At 47.1% G+C, this 11,857-nt stretch overlaps 1 protein-coding gene across 1 annotated transcript; it reads right to left on the bottom strand.

The window, feature by feature from the left end:
* Positions 1-628: 628 nt before the first annotated feature.
* Positions 629-6,702, bottom strand: BOD1 (biorientation of chromosomes in cell division 1). Its single transcript, XM_014597512.3, has 4 exons — positions 6,358-6,702; positions 5,321-5,445; positions 2,581-2,780; positions 629-1,514 (listed from the first exon to the last, which is right to left on the bottom strand). Exons 1-3 carry the CDS (start codon positions 6,700-6,702, stop codon positions 2,582-2,584), a joined length of 669 nt encoding a protein of 222 aa, XP_014452998.2. The 3' UTR covers positions 629-1,514; position 2,581.
* Between the last annotated feature and the right edge of the window lie 5,155 nt (positions 6,703-11,857).

Below are 11,857 nucleotides of genomic sequence, written 5' to 3' on the forward strand. Positions count from 1 at the left end.
CTAGGTTAACTACACCTATGAGCACCTGTAGTAATTCCCCCCTCCCCCCCTAAATTTTGTTTCTCACTATCATGTGCTCAGGGACAGTAGGGGAAAAGTTGGGGGGGGGGGGCAGAGGGGCTACCTGACCGCCCAAACTTATTTTCCCTGCTGTAGCAGTGAGAACGGAACAAACTGAAGGCAAACCTCCAATAATTAGATTCTATATCTGGAAAACTATTTCCCATGTATATCATCTAATTATTGGGGGAGGCAGGACATCTTATAATCAGGGTCACCATATATTTGAGTAAATGCAATATTTGTAGGTGCAATGTTTCAGTCTCCTGCTAAAAAGATGGTGACATTCTTTGTTTAACTTGTTATGACAATGCTATTTAGAAAATGGAATAATTTCAGTCTCCTGTTTTGGTGGACTTTGTTCAGAAACCCTGAAGAGGACATGCAATTCAATGAAGCAAGAGATTAAGATTCCTTGGGGACCTTTTGGCTTTCTTTGAGAGGGGACTTGATGAGCTGTTCTAACAGAGCATATCCTGTTGCATGCTAGATTCTAATAAAGCTGTAAATGTGGGGACAAAGCTATGGGGCATACTCTAAGCATGGTATCAAGAACCACAGATCTTAAGACCTTTTTTCATAACTTTAATCATCTTATGTTCCCAAGAAAAAAAAAAAATCGAGGAGTCCAAGTTAGCTGCTGCTTTTTCCCCTCACCTCTTTTATTTGAAAAAGACACTCCAAGCACTAGTTACACTCTACTTGGCTCTCCCCATGCATATGAGCAGCTTCTAAAAAGATACCTGAAGAATTTTGTTGGGAGAACTAGATTTCAGATTCTTCTCCCGCTGATACCCCTTGCTTCTCCCTACAGTCCCTGAGGGAAGAAGAGCACTGGCTAAGTCGGCTATTGTTCACATAGCTAACTGTAAAACCCCTCCTACAGCATGTCAGAAGTTGGTCTCTATCTAAACCCCAGACGGCTGACTCTCTAAAGCATTCTTTACAGCTTAAAAGCAGGAATGTCCTTTCTAAAACAGGCACTGATTAGTCGCTTTAACTTTCCATCCAATTCTCAATACTGCATTATGTAGCAAGTGAGCATGAAGCTCTTACCTGGCCCAAATCAAAGTCCCATAATGACCTTCCAAGAACCATACAGAATGAACTCTTCAGCCTTTACATAACTTAAAAACTTCCCATTGTACTCTGTCAAACTGCAGTATCCCATCCATTCCCCTTTCCTAGCCCCTTCAACAAGAGAACCCACCCACCCCAGCATGGTCACAAGCACACATGCTGCTGTCTATTCTAATAAAACAGTCCCATACGTAGACTGTACTTCCATACTCAGGACTCTGGATGCCCATGAGTTTTACTGATACTTCCATCAGGTCTGAAGAAAGTTCCTCTTCACTGGCAGACAACAGCCCTGTGAGAGATAGACTAAACCCATTGCCAGTCTACCAAAATGTGTATTTTGTAACTGCAAGCTGTTCAGTACCAGGAACACTCTGCAAGAGAAAAATCACAAGATTGTACCTTTCGAAGTAAATGCATTTGAATAGGTAATGTAACAAGTTGTACAGCTTCATTTAAGTTATGAACCTGAATTAAATGTTATTCACAGCCTCTCTCTAAGCAGTCTGTTACCCAGTATGGATGTAAAGGACTCTCAACTTGCTAGCAAAAAGTTATCTGATTGATTGTGCTAAGTTCTGTTATTCTCCTCTTAAGCAAACAACAGACTGGTGTTGCATGGCTTTGTGTTCTAGAGGTAAAACTCGTATAAAAACTTTAGAAACATTAGACACCAATATACAGTAGGCAAATGCTGTAGTTGGAAGGAATCTTAAATCTGTCTATTTACAAGTTCAGATTTGAAACTTTGCAGCAAGCCACAAGTGTTCCAAAGGCCTGAATAGTCAAATATTAACATGCAGTGCCTCTAGAGATGAAGCCCACCACCATCTCTGTTTTAACATACAAGTTCTATATAGCCTTGGGGAAAAAAAAAATACTCAAATTTGTTTTAAATTTCAAAAGCTAGGCTCAGTCCTTCAGCTGGAACATCAGAGGCAGGTTTAAACCTGTCACAGTTTGGAATGAAGCAGCTTTTCACCTAGAGGATATTACAGCCTCCCCCTATAAAAATTCTGCCAGCACCAATGACCATTTTATAACTGAACCTAAGTGAAGGAGCCCCTCCAACTTTAGGCCTGACATCCCCAAATTTATCTGAAGGACGAATCAAAATGGTCTTTAAAGCTCTGTAGGTCCCTGTTCACTAGCCAGTACCTGTATCTAAGGCCTTTTGGGTTACTGCTTCAAAGCCAGCCCCAGGAGTAGAAACACTGTGCAGATTCTTCCTAGCTCTAGGCAACTCTTGCTTTATCTTGAGGTGTTTAATTCCCATACACGCTCTTTTTTTGTAAGCCCTCAATTGGGAGAAGCTCAAATGTCCTATACTAACAAAAAGCTGGTGATTTAAGGTATTTTCTATAAAGCCAAGTAGAAAGCAAATCTTCCAATTTTGAGCTATGCAAACTACTGCAGTGACAGGATGCAGTGATACAAGACCTTAGGACGCATCTTGGGATGGAGCAGGAGGATCCTTATTCTCTGGCTCTGGAGGAGGAGCTGGCACAGTTTCTTCTTTCTTCTGTGCAGCCAGGAACTCATGAATTGCCTTCTCTATCTGCGGCCTGAAGATGTGGTTTAGTTTTGGATCCACCACCTGAGAAATAATTCTGTCCACTCCAGCTTCCAGCATCCCTGACCTTGGACAAAGACAAAGGAGTCATTCAGCTCCTCTGAAAAAACTCTCCCCAACCTCTTTCAGGAATTCTCCAGGGCCCTCATGTCAGCAGCAATTAGTGTGAACATGCTGAGAACTGCAGCCCACTCACAGCTCCTTCACAAAGGAGGCCTTCCCTTTACCACACAGAAACCAGAACACTTCTCACCTAGTCTCACCCCACCCCACCCCCACCTTTACCCCCACCATTCCTGCAGAAGTCACAACTGACATCTGGTCTCCCAGACTCTGAAATGCCATTGGCTAAGAGCCACTCCAGTAGTGCTCCTGCTGAAATGAGGTCAGCATGAAAGCAAAACGAGCTCTGGCACAAACAAGGGAAACTACCGTTTTGAGCAGTGCAGGTGAGAGTACTGAGGTGTTTTGGGCTGACTCATGGAAGGAAGAAGAGGCCTTCATCCCAGTTGTTTTACTGTCATGTGTTCCTGACTGCAGCTAGTCTAGACATTGGTAGTAAAAGAAGAAAACCAACGTGTGTGGCACAAACTATAAAGAGTTTCTGGAACTGAAGTGACTTATTGCTTCAGGGGCTACGTCACATTCTTGGATTGTAGGGGCCCAGGCAGCCTGGCAGGCTTAAGTCATGTCTGCAAGAGACCAGGGGAGAGGAAGCTGAGACACTGCCTGGCATCTGGGAAAGCAGCCGAAAGACTTGTACGGCCGTGAGACTGACCACGTACGCTGCCATTTAAGGCCATGGACACTGTGTCACAGTTGAATACAGTTAGCTAAGCCTGCCCCCTACAAAAGCTGGCTACATATACACGTGTCTTGGAACAGGAGCTCCACTTTATCCTTGCTGCCTTCCTAGGAACTGAGAGGGATACTACAAACCCTTCAGGTCTGGCCAGTTCCTATTGAAAGAGTGTATCGTCAAAGGGCCAGTTCATTGTTAACTATTACCGGGATAAGAGAACTTGAGTACTTTCAATCTGATTGCCAGGACCAATGAATGTTGTCCTTGTTTGGCATTTGATTTGAAACTGCTCCTATGAAAAAATTACTGCATTTAATGAACTGACTCTCTCCACTCCCTGCCCCATTTCAGGCTAATTGGCGACAGTAACAATTCTATGCTGAGTAGGTTGTGTATGACCCACTTGGCAAAAACTTCTGCTGTTTCTAAAGCTCTAGCTTTGGGTGTAAGATACTAATGTCTAGTTTAACTTATGAAGAGTAGGAATAAAGGCAACAGAAAAATGGTTAGGGGCCAACTGTTTCCATTCCACCTTTTAATTTAGAATCATAGAAAATTAGGGTTGGAAGCAACCTCAGGAGGCCATGTAGTCCAACCCCTCTCCTCAAAGCAGGATCATCCCTAAATAGGTCATCCAAGCCAAGGCTTTGTCTAGACAGCTCTTAAAAGCCTCTAAGGATGGCAATTCTACCACCGTTCCAGTGTTTTACTACCCTCCTAGTGAGAGTTTTTTTCCCCTAATATCTAACCTAAACTTCTTTTTCTGCAACTTGAGGCCGTTTCCCCCCTTCCACCCTCCCCACTGTCTCAGGAGAAACTTAAAAATGAAAGCTTTTAAACTCTGTGTTTCCAGAAACTCCACCGGGGCCTTTGAAAGACTGGAATTCGCTCTAAGTTTGCATGACGGGTGGAACTTCAAATTAAACTGGAGAAATTTTTAGATAAACTTCAGATCTTTACAGCTTCAGATTAAACTGGCAAGAGGCTTGTCTCTATAATGAAGCTGCTGCTGCTATAGCAACACTGGTACAGCTGCATTAGCAGAATCCCTTCCCAGAGACATGGCATACACTGACAGAAAGGATTATTTTTCTGCTCCCCATACGCTGGTAGACCAGTAGGAGTTCTCTTGTGTTGGCACAGTCGTACCAAGACTGGGGCTTTCACAGCCACTGCTATGCTGGCCAAGCTGTTGGCCAAGGTTTGACTTCTTAAAACAGTACTGTCTCTTTTGCTTTCCTATTCTGATAGAAATGTAACATCCTGAATAATCTACCACCCTCTGCTGGAGGAAATTGGACTAGCTAATTTTTTGACCAATGCCTGCTAGTGGTTGGAGGTCTAAAGGCCATACGAAGGAAGCGGAAGGCCTTGGTGGGGGGGTTTCTATAGCTGAAATCAGAGACCACAAGTTAGTGGGCAATCTTGGTGTAGCTACTTGCAGCCAAAGCAGTGCTAGATAATGGCAAGTTGCACTTAAATGGATGCTTGGCCAGACTGACTTAATGTGGAGAAACAACTCTATTCGCATCAAGAAGTGTTGCTGCACTGCATGAGGTGAGACTGCATTCAGTTACTGCAGCCCTTCCCTTTTCACGTGCTTGTGACAAACTGTTTAGCAGAATTTGCAAATTCACTGCAATCTGACAGGTTGCCCTGTGAGCACTTCTGATGTGCAACCCAGAAAGACCCAGAAAAAAAGAAAGCACCTGAGAATTCAACGCTTAGCTGTACAAATTACTATCTAGTTAGGGTGGTGATGCTGGCTATCATTGCTATCAGTTTCCAGAATGTAGGGTACTTACTGAATCACACTCTGTCTTAGTCCATTTCGTAACTGGTTCTTGTTCATTGCTGGGTTCCATTCCTGCTTGTCCAGATGCGTAGATACAAAATTGTCCACTTTCTGCCTCAGATTCTGGTAAGCTGGCTAAATAAAAACAACCCAGTCAAATAACCAAAATATGAGATAATGGTGTGGATCAGTTTTAACATTTGTCTGTATTCTTCATTATTGCACCTGTTTTCCCGAAAAAAGGTAAACTTTTTTACCCGAGAACACAAAAAAGCAGTATGTAGAGGTACTATTATAACAGTACTTCCTGGCTACAGTTGTTTTGTAATTATGGCCTTTTCTGAGTCTCACGACACGAAACGCAAACTGCTTGTGAGCACGAGGCATTTGAATGGATTTCCTACTGACCGAAGTCCCAGGAGTCGTCCTGACCAGCCACTGCTGCCCATTAGCTTAAAGCAGCAGACGTGCTTTTGTTTGTGACGTGAATGCTAAATACATGAGACACTTAAGCAAGCTTTAGTTAGCCGCGATGACTTCTTCTCTTCTTTACAGTCCTAAGAACAGAAGAACTGGCGCTGACTGGGGCAGACCAGAAGCCCGTCTCGCCCAGTCTCCTGTCATACGGGCAGAGAAGGGAAACCGCGCTGGGTTTTCTCCACTGTTCCTCTCTCACTTGCAGCTGCCAGCATTTAAGGTGGGGGCAGCTCTGATGCAGGAGCCGTGCCCCTCACTCCCCTGCTGGAACAGCACCCACGCCCCTTTCCGTGTTGAATTTGGCCAAACTGCCACCTCCCACGGCTGCTGGTGGCCGTGAGCACTGCGCTTTAGGGACAAGCGGCTTGGACAAGAGCTTTCTTGCGCTGTCCATGTTCTGCCTGCCACCGTCACGGGGCGAGCCCGGGCTCCTGCCCGGCACCAGGCCCGTCTCTGGGCCGTGCAGGCAGGGCCAGGCTGCCGCCTTCCCCGGGGAGCGAGCCGGGCTGGGGAAGGGCAGCAAGTGGCTCTGGGCAGGCGCCCGGACGTCACCCCCGAGGGCCCCGGTACCTTGGTGTCCACGTCGGCCAGGCAGTCCCGGCGGAAGCCGTCGAACAGGCCGCGGCTCTTGAGCTGCTCCACGATGAGCGCGATGAGCTGCGCGTCGCCGGGCGGCAGCGACGCGGGGTCCTTGGCGCCGGGCCCCGCCCCCGCCGCGCCGCCCCCGGTCCCGGCCCCCGCCCCGCTGCCGCCGCCGCCGCCCCCCGCCGGCCCGGTCCCGCCGGCCCCGCCGCCGCCGCCGCCCGCGCCGCCCTCCGACATGGCCCGTGCCCTGCACGCGGGCCCCGCGCCCCCGCGCGGCAACCGCCGGCGCCGCCGGCGCGCCCAGTTCTGCGTCATGGCGCCGCGCTGCATCATGGGGGCGCGAGGCCCCGCCGCCGCGGCCTTTTTAGGCCTCGAGCCCGGGGAGCGGGCGCGGCGAGAACTACAAGTCCCAGCGTGCACCGCGGCGGCTCACGCGGGGCATGCTGGGCAGGGTAGTTTTTCTCCTGCGCCCCAGTCGCAGATAACCCTTGCCCAGCCCCGCCCCGCCCAATGGCCTAGTTGGCCCAGAGTTGTCACTGGGCCCCTGCTGCACCTATGTTATGGATATGACACAATTAATTGGTTCATCATGCCATAGTTCTAGTCCACAGGTGCAAAGACACGATCCTAAAATATCCGTCCCGCCATAAAGAGCGAACCAGCTACAAAGTTAGTGCTTGAAAATATGTCACTACTTTATAGCTGGTTTCTAGCCAGCTTTAATTGGAATGTGGCAGGACCCTAAAAAATCCTTGGCCCTGGCCTGGGGAGCCCAGGAGCCTCGGCCCCTCTGGTCAGCAGGGAGGAAGTGTATCCTGCTCCTGGTGGGGCCTGTGTGGTGCAGGTGGAGTTTGCCCCAGGTTTGCAGAGCCACCAGCGAGCCAGGACAGTGCTGCTGATCCCTCAGCACTGAGTCTGCTGAGGGGCTTCAGCCCCTGCAGCGTTGTACCCTAGGGTGCCATGGTTTTTAAAGCAGGATTTGCATAAGGGTGATGCTTGTTTTTCACCGCTGCCGCCAGGCATTACCATCACGGCCTCATGCAGCTACCAGCACAGGAGTCGCGGTGTCAGGATCCCAACTCCAGACAAAGAGAAGTGGCGGCTCAGTATTTCATCTGCATTGGCGGCTGCCCCGGGCCTTGTGAGAGAAACTCACGATTAATCTCAGACTCACCCCTCAAGCTCAAATGATGCCCGTATGTATATTTATGAACTAGGGACCCAGTGAATCCCTGTCAGGGGCGAGGATTTTTTAGGGCCCTACCACATTCCAATTAAAGTAGACATATTTGTGACATATTTTCAAGCACTAACTTTGTAGCTGGTTGGGTCTTGATAGCTGACGGACATTGCATGGCGTGATCATTCCTTTGCACGTGTGGCTTAAAAGTATTGTGCGATTAACTAGTTAATTGCATCACAATTAACGTGTGGCAGGGGCCTTTGGGTAACAGCTCTGCGTCAGCTAGGCCTTGGGGTGAGGGTTATCTGACAGCTCCAAAGCTGTGAGTTACAAATCTATTTTGTGTCCACCACCTTGCTTGCTATGGTGTGAAACCCACTTGCTGAGATTTGATACCTGTAATTTATTTCTCTAGGCACCTAGCTAAATAAGGTAGAGTATAATACTCATCATTAGCCACCAGGGGAGGCTGTAGCTTTTGTTATCACCTTATGCTTAACTTTTAAAACAAAAGTTTAAAAGCAACATCACTACAGGGTTACTGAGGATATTTTTGACCAGGCCTGAAAAGGTTGGGGTATAGAACAGAGTTCTTTGTTTGGCATCCATCATCTTTTCACTAGCTGAAATGGAGACCTGAAGATCTGATTAGTGGTTTTCTATCTTTTAAATATGTCTCCTGAAAGTGTCTCCAAATCCCATAAAGAAACATATTTTGGTTTTACTGAGCACGTCTACACATGCATTAATGTGCCATAATTATGGCACATTTAGTTTAGTCATTTTTTAAGTGCGAAGTAGACTAATTCTACTGCACAGTAACTCATTATCATGGCTTTTTTGTGCCATGCTATTACGCAGTAGAATTAGTCTACTGCACTGTTAGCATCTCGTGTAGATGTGCCCACAGTTTCTAAGAGATATAATCCCATGCCATTTTACCGCATGTTATCTGGATAACATGCTCTCTTTCCCCCATATCACATATACTGCAAGAATACTCTTCCCATAAAACGTGACAATGGTCAGTGATTCTCTGTACATTCAGGTCAAATAGTTCCCACATTTAAATTGCAGCTTAAGAAAAATTAACTTCTGTCAGTTTGCAGTTTATGGGGAACATTCTGCTCTCAATAACACTAAGGTAGATCCAGAGTAAATTGATCAACTTTAATGGAGTTCCTCCTAATTTACTGCAGTGCAATTAGACTTGCTAGCACTAGTGGAAAAGAAAATTTACTCTCAAAGGCTTGGGCAGTCTCTGACCTTTCTATGAGTGTACGAAGAAGGGCATTGGTTGCAATGGTGACTTCTGTGGTGTGCATGCAATAAGTCTGAGGCCAACATAACTCATTTAACAAATCTGTTTACTTGGATAGTTCTTTTAGTACTTTCCTAAAGCTACAACAAAGCAAGGGAACAAATTCTACCTGCCAAATTACAGAAGTCAACAGAGCTAGAACAGAACTTAGTTACAGTAAAGGTGAATTTGACCCAGGGGTATATTCACGTCTCAGCAGTGGCCTGGCTGGATGCGAATGAGTAGTACAAATGAAGCTCATATTAGTACAGGTGTGTTATATTGAAGAGGGCCCCCTCCCCAGTCTTCCTGTTATTTGCAGCAGGTGTTGAAAAGGGGCAAAATTCCTCATGCCGTGCATTGTCCTCTTCGCCTGATTAAAATTCAGTGGCGCTGAGAAGCAACATAAGCTGTCCCACGCCATCTGGCAGCTATGGGGGGGCTGCCAGTGTTTATAGGCACCGAGCTATACATTGGAGAGAGGGCACTGCAGCACATTTCACAAAATACTTTATTCTGTATCACAGACAGGGAATCTGTTCTCTCAAAGCAGAAAATGGTCCCTCTTATCTGGTATCTTGTCTCTCTCACTGGTCAAGGCTGGGCATTTCAAAGGGAGGCAGAAACCTTCACAAAGCATCTAAGCCTGCACAATGACCCCAGAGAAAGCTGTTCCTTCCTGACAGTGACTGAGGCTCACTTCCCATTGCTGCCTGTATCAGCTTATGCTCTGAAGCATGAGGGTTGAAATCCCAAATCCCTTTTATTCTGCCTTCTAGAATTGCAGCCTCCAGCTTCTTTCATAGGAAGATCTCATTCTTGTTTTTAAAACTCACCTTAATAATATTTTACCACTCAGTTCCCCAGGTAGAGCTTACATAAAAATCAATCATAGACCTTATGGCAATGTCCTGCATGCAGTACTATGTTCACTGTATAGCCATTTATATGACAAGAGTAAAGCATACTGCATTGTTTGGTATCAAAAAGCTGGCTGTTACTGCCAATGAATATACCCGTGCCATGTGTACCAATGGGGTACATGCCCATATGGACCTGCAGCCTCTCGTTTTTTCTGGGATGCCTCTAGTTTCTCTTGGCCTTTTCCCTCCAGTCCTTTTTTCCTTCACTGCTGGAGTTTGTCCCATGCTTCATATTCCAGGTTGTTTGGTGGTGCACCCAAGGGGTAAGTCCTCTCTCCTTGGGGGTGGGCAAGACTTTGAACTCCTCCTGCACTGCTGTATTTGAGAATTGTCACAGGGGAAGGGGGCACATCCCTGATGCCTCTGCACAGAGTTTCCCTGAGCTGTCATCCAGGGGAAGACTTGGCTGACTTTTCACCTGTAGATGGTGGGTAGTGTAGGAAGGAGGGATCCTGTGACCTCCTCTGACTTCCTCCACATACACAATGGGGATGGGAAAAAAAAGTAGTTCCAGTGCTCTAGTACAGCGGTTCCCAAACTCTGACAGATTGCGCACCACCAATTTAAAACAATACAACTTTAACTACCACCAGCAAATTTTTGTTATATAAAGTAATTATAATAAATCTGTTAATGTGTACCACTGGTAGGTTATCTGCGCACCACTGGTGGCAACTGCACCACAGATTGGGAGCCACTGCTCTAGTCCGTTCCCAGGCTTCCCTTGTGCAAAGGGGACTTTGTGAGGGGATTGAGAGTGCGTGGGGGATGGCAGGGGACATAGGAGGTTCATTCCAGTTTTCTTCCCAGTCTTCCCATGCTGGTTGCAGAAGCCCCTTGATCCTTGGGTGAGGGTGAAAGAGTAGAGGATCCTTGGGGGGTTCAGTTTGGGACTAAGTGCAAGTGGTTTGTTTCCCTGTGCACCAATGGGTTTAGCCTGCTCAACTCCCCAGGATGTGGCAGCCTGGCGCACAGCCCCTTTTCTTGCCTTTCCATTTGTGTGTGCTGACAGGGCCCTGTAGGATGGATGATGCTGCATAGTACAAATGGAAGACAATGGCAATGACTGTGCCACTAGAGGGCATTGTGTGCTATGGGAACAGCAGTGTTTCCACTAAGGCGGTGGGCTCTCCGGCTCCTTGAAATGAGCTGCTAGTGGGAGCAGTGCATCCTGTCCTCTCCGTCATACTGGGAAGCAGAGACATTATTAATTGAGTAACGTCATTAGGGAGCATGCAGCAGAAGCCAGAGGGACGTCTCTCTGTCTGCAGAAACTGCGACTGCTGAGGCAGTGTCAGAATCAGGAAGGCAACTCAGCCAGGGGCAAGGTTTTTGTAGGAGTGCCCAGCCCTGCCCAGAAAGCACTCCTCTTATGCTGTGGGTCTGTACCCCAGGCCAGCTCTGGAGCTGGTAGCAGGGGAGCAACAAAGATACACTGAGCTGTGTCTGGGACTTTACTGGGGACCATCAGGTATACTAGGAAAATACTTCCCAATGCAACAAACACATCTCAAAGCTGTGAGAGTGCATCCATGCAGAAGACCAGGACCCTATCTGGAGTCCTCGGGACATCTTCTATCTCCATCTCTGACTGCAGTTTCTTTCCTGTGCTAAATGGAGTCCTCTTTCTTCCCTTGGCTATTGTGCTATATGCAGAACTGACCTGCTCATGGCACAAAGGGTTGAGCAGCACAGCTGCTAGTTTGGTTTGTTAGCAAGATGTCACTAAGAATCATTGGGCTGTGCAGACTGCTTTGTTCATAGGTACAGGATGCTGTGGTTTACATTGAAGCGTAGCACAGTAATGGAGTGCAGTCTGTGTTGCAGAGCAGCACTGAGGTGATGAGGGTACAGCGGTTAGCGTGGTCAAGGAGGACTCTTGGATTCTCTCCATGGGTCTGATTGCCATGCTGTGTGACCTTGGTCAATCTGCCTGGTCACTTTATACCTCCATAGCTTTGTCCTTTGAATGGGTGCAATGGCAGCACCTGCTTCATGGAAGCCTGTGTGGATGAATATTTATAAAGTGCTTTAAGATCTGTAGCTGAATGGCACTGTAAAATGGTAGTGTTTCACCTG

Source organism: Alligator mississippiensis, chromosome 9, assembly GCF_030867095.1.
Source record: "Alligator mississippiensis isolate rAllMis1 chromosome 9, rAllMis1, whole genome shotgun sequence".
In the NCBI taxonomy this organism is placed as follows: Eukaryota; Metazoa; Chordata; order Crocodylia; family Alligatoridae; genus Alligator; species Alligator mississippiensis.

Bases quoted from the DNA above. Each gene is read 5' to 3' on its own strand.
- BOD1 (XM_014597512.3), bottom strand. From the start codon at position 6,702: ATGCAGCGCGGCGCCATGACGCAGAACTGGGCGCGCCGGCGGCGCCGG. The intron at 5,446-6,357 runs GTACCGGGGCCC...GTTTTTATTTAG, and splicing joins TGGCCGACGTGGACACCAAG to CCAGCTTACCAGAATCTGAG. The intron at 2,781-5,320 runs GTAAGTACCCTA...TCTTTGTCCAAG, and splicing joins CTAAGACAGAGTGTGATTCA to GTCAGGGATGCTGGAAGCTG.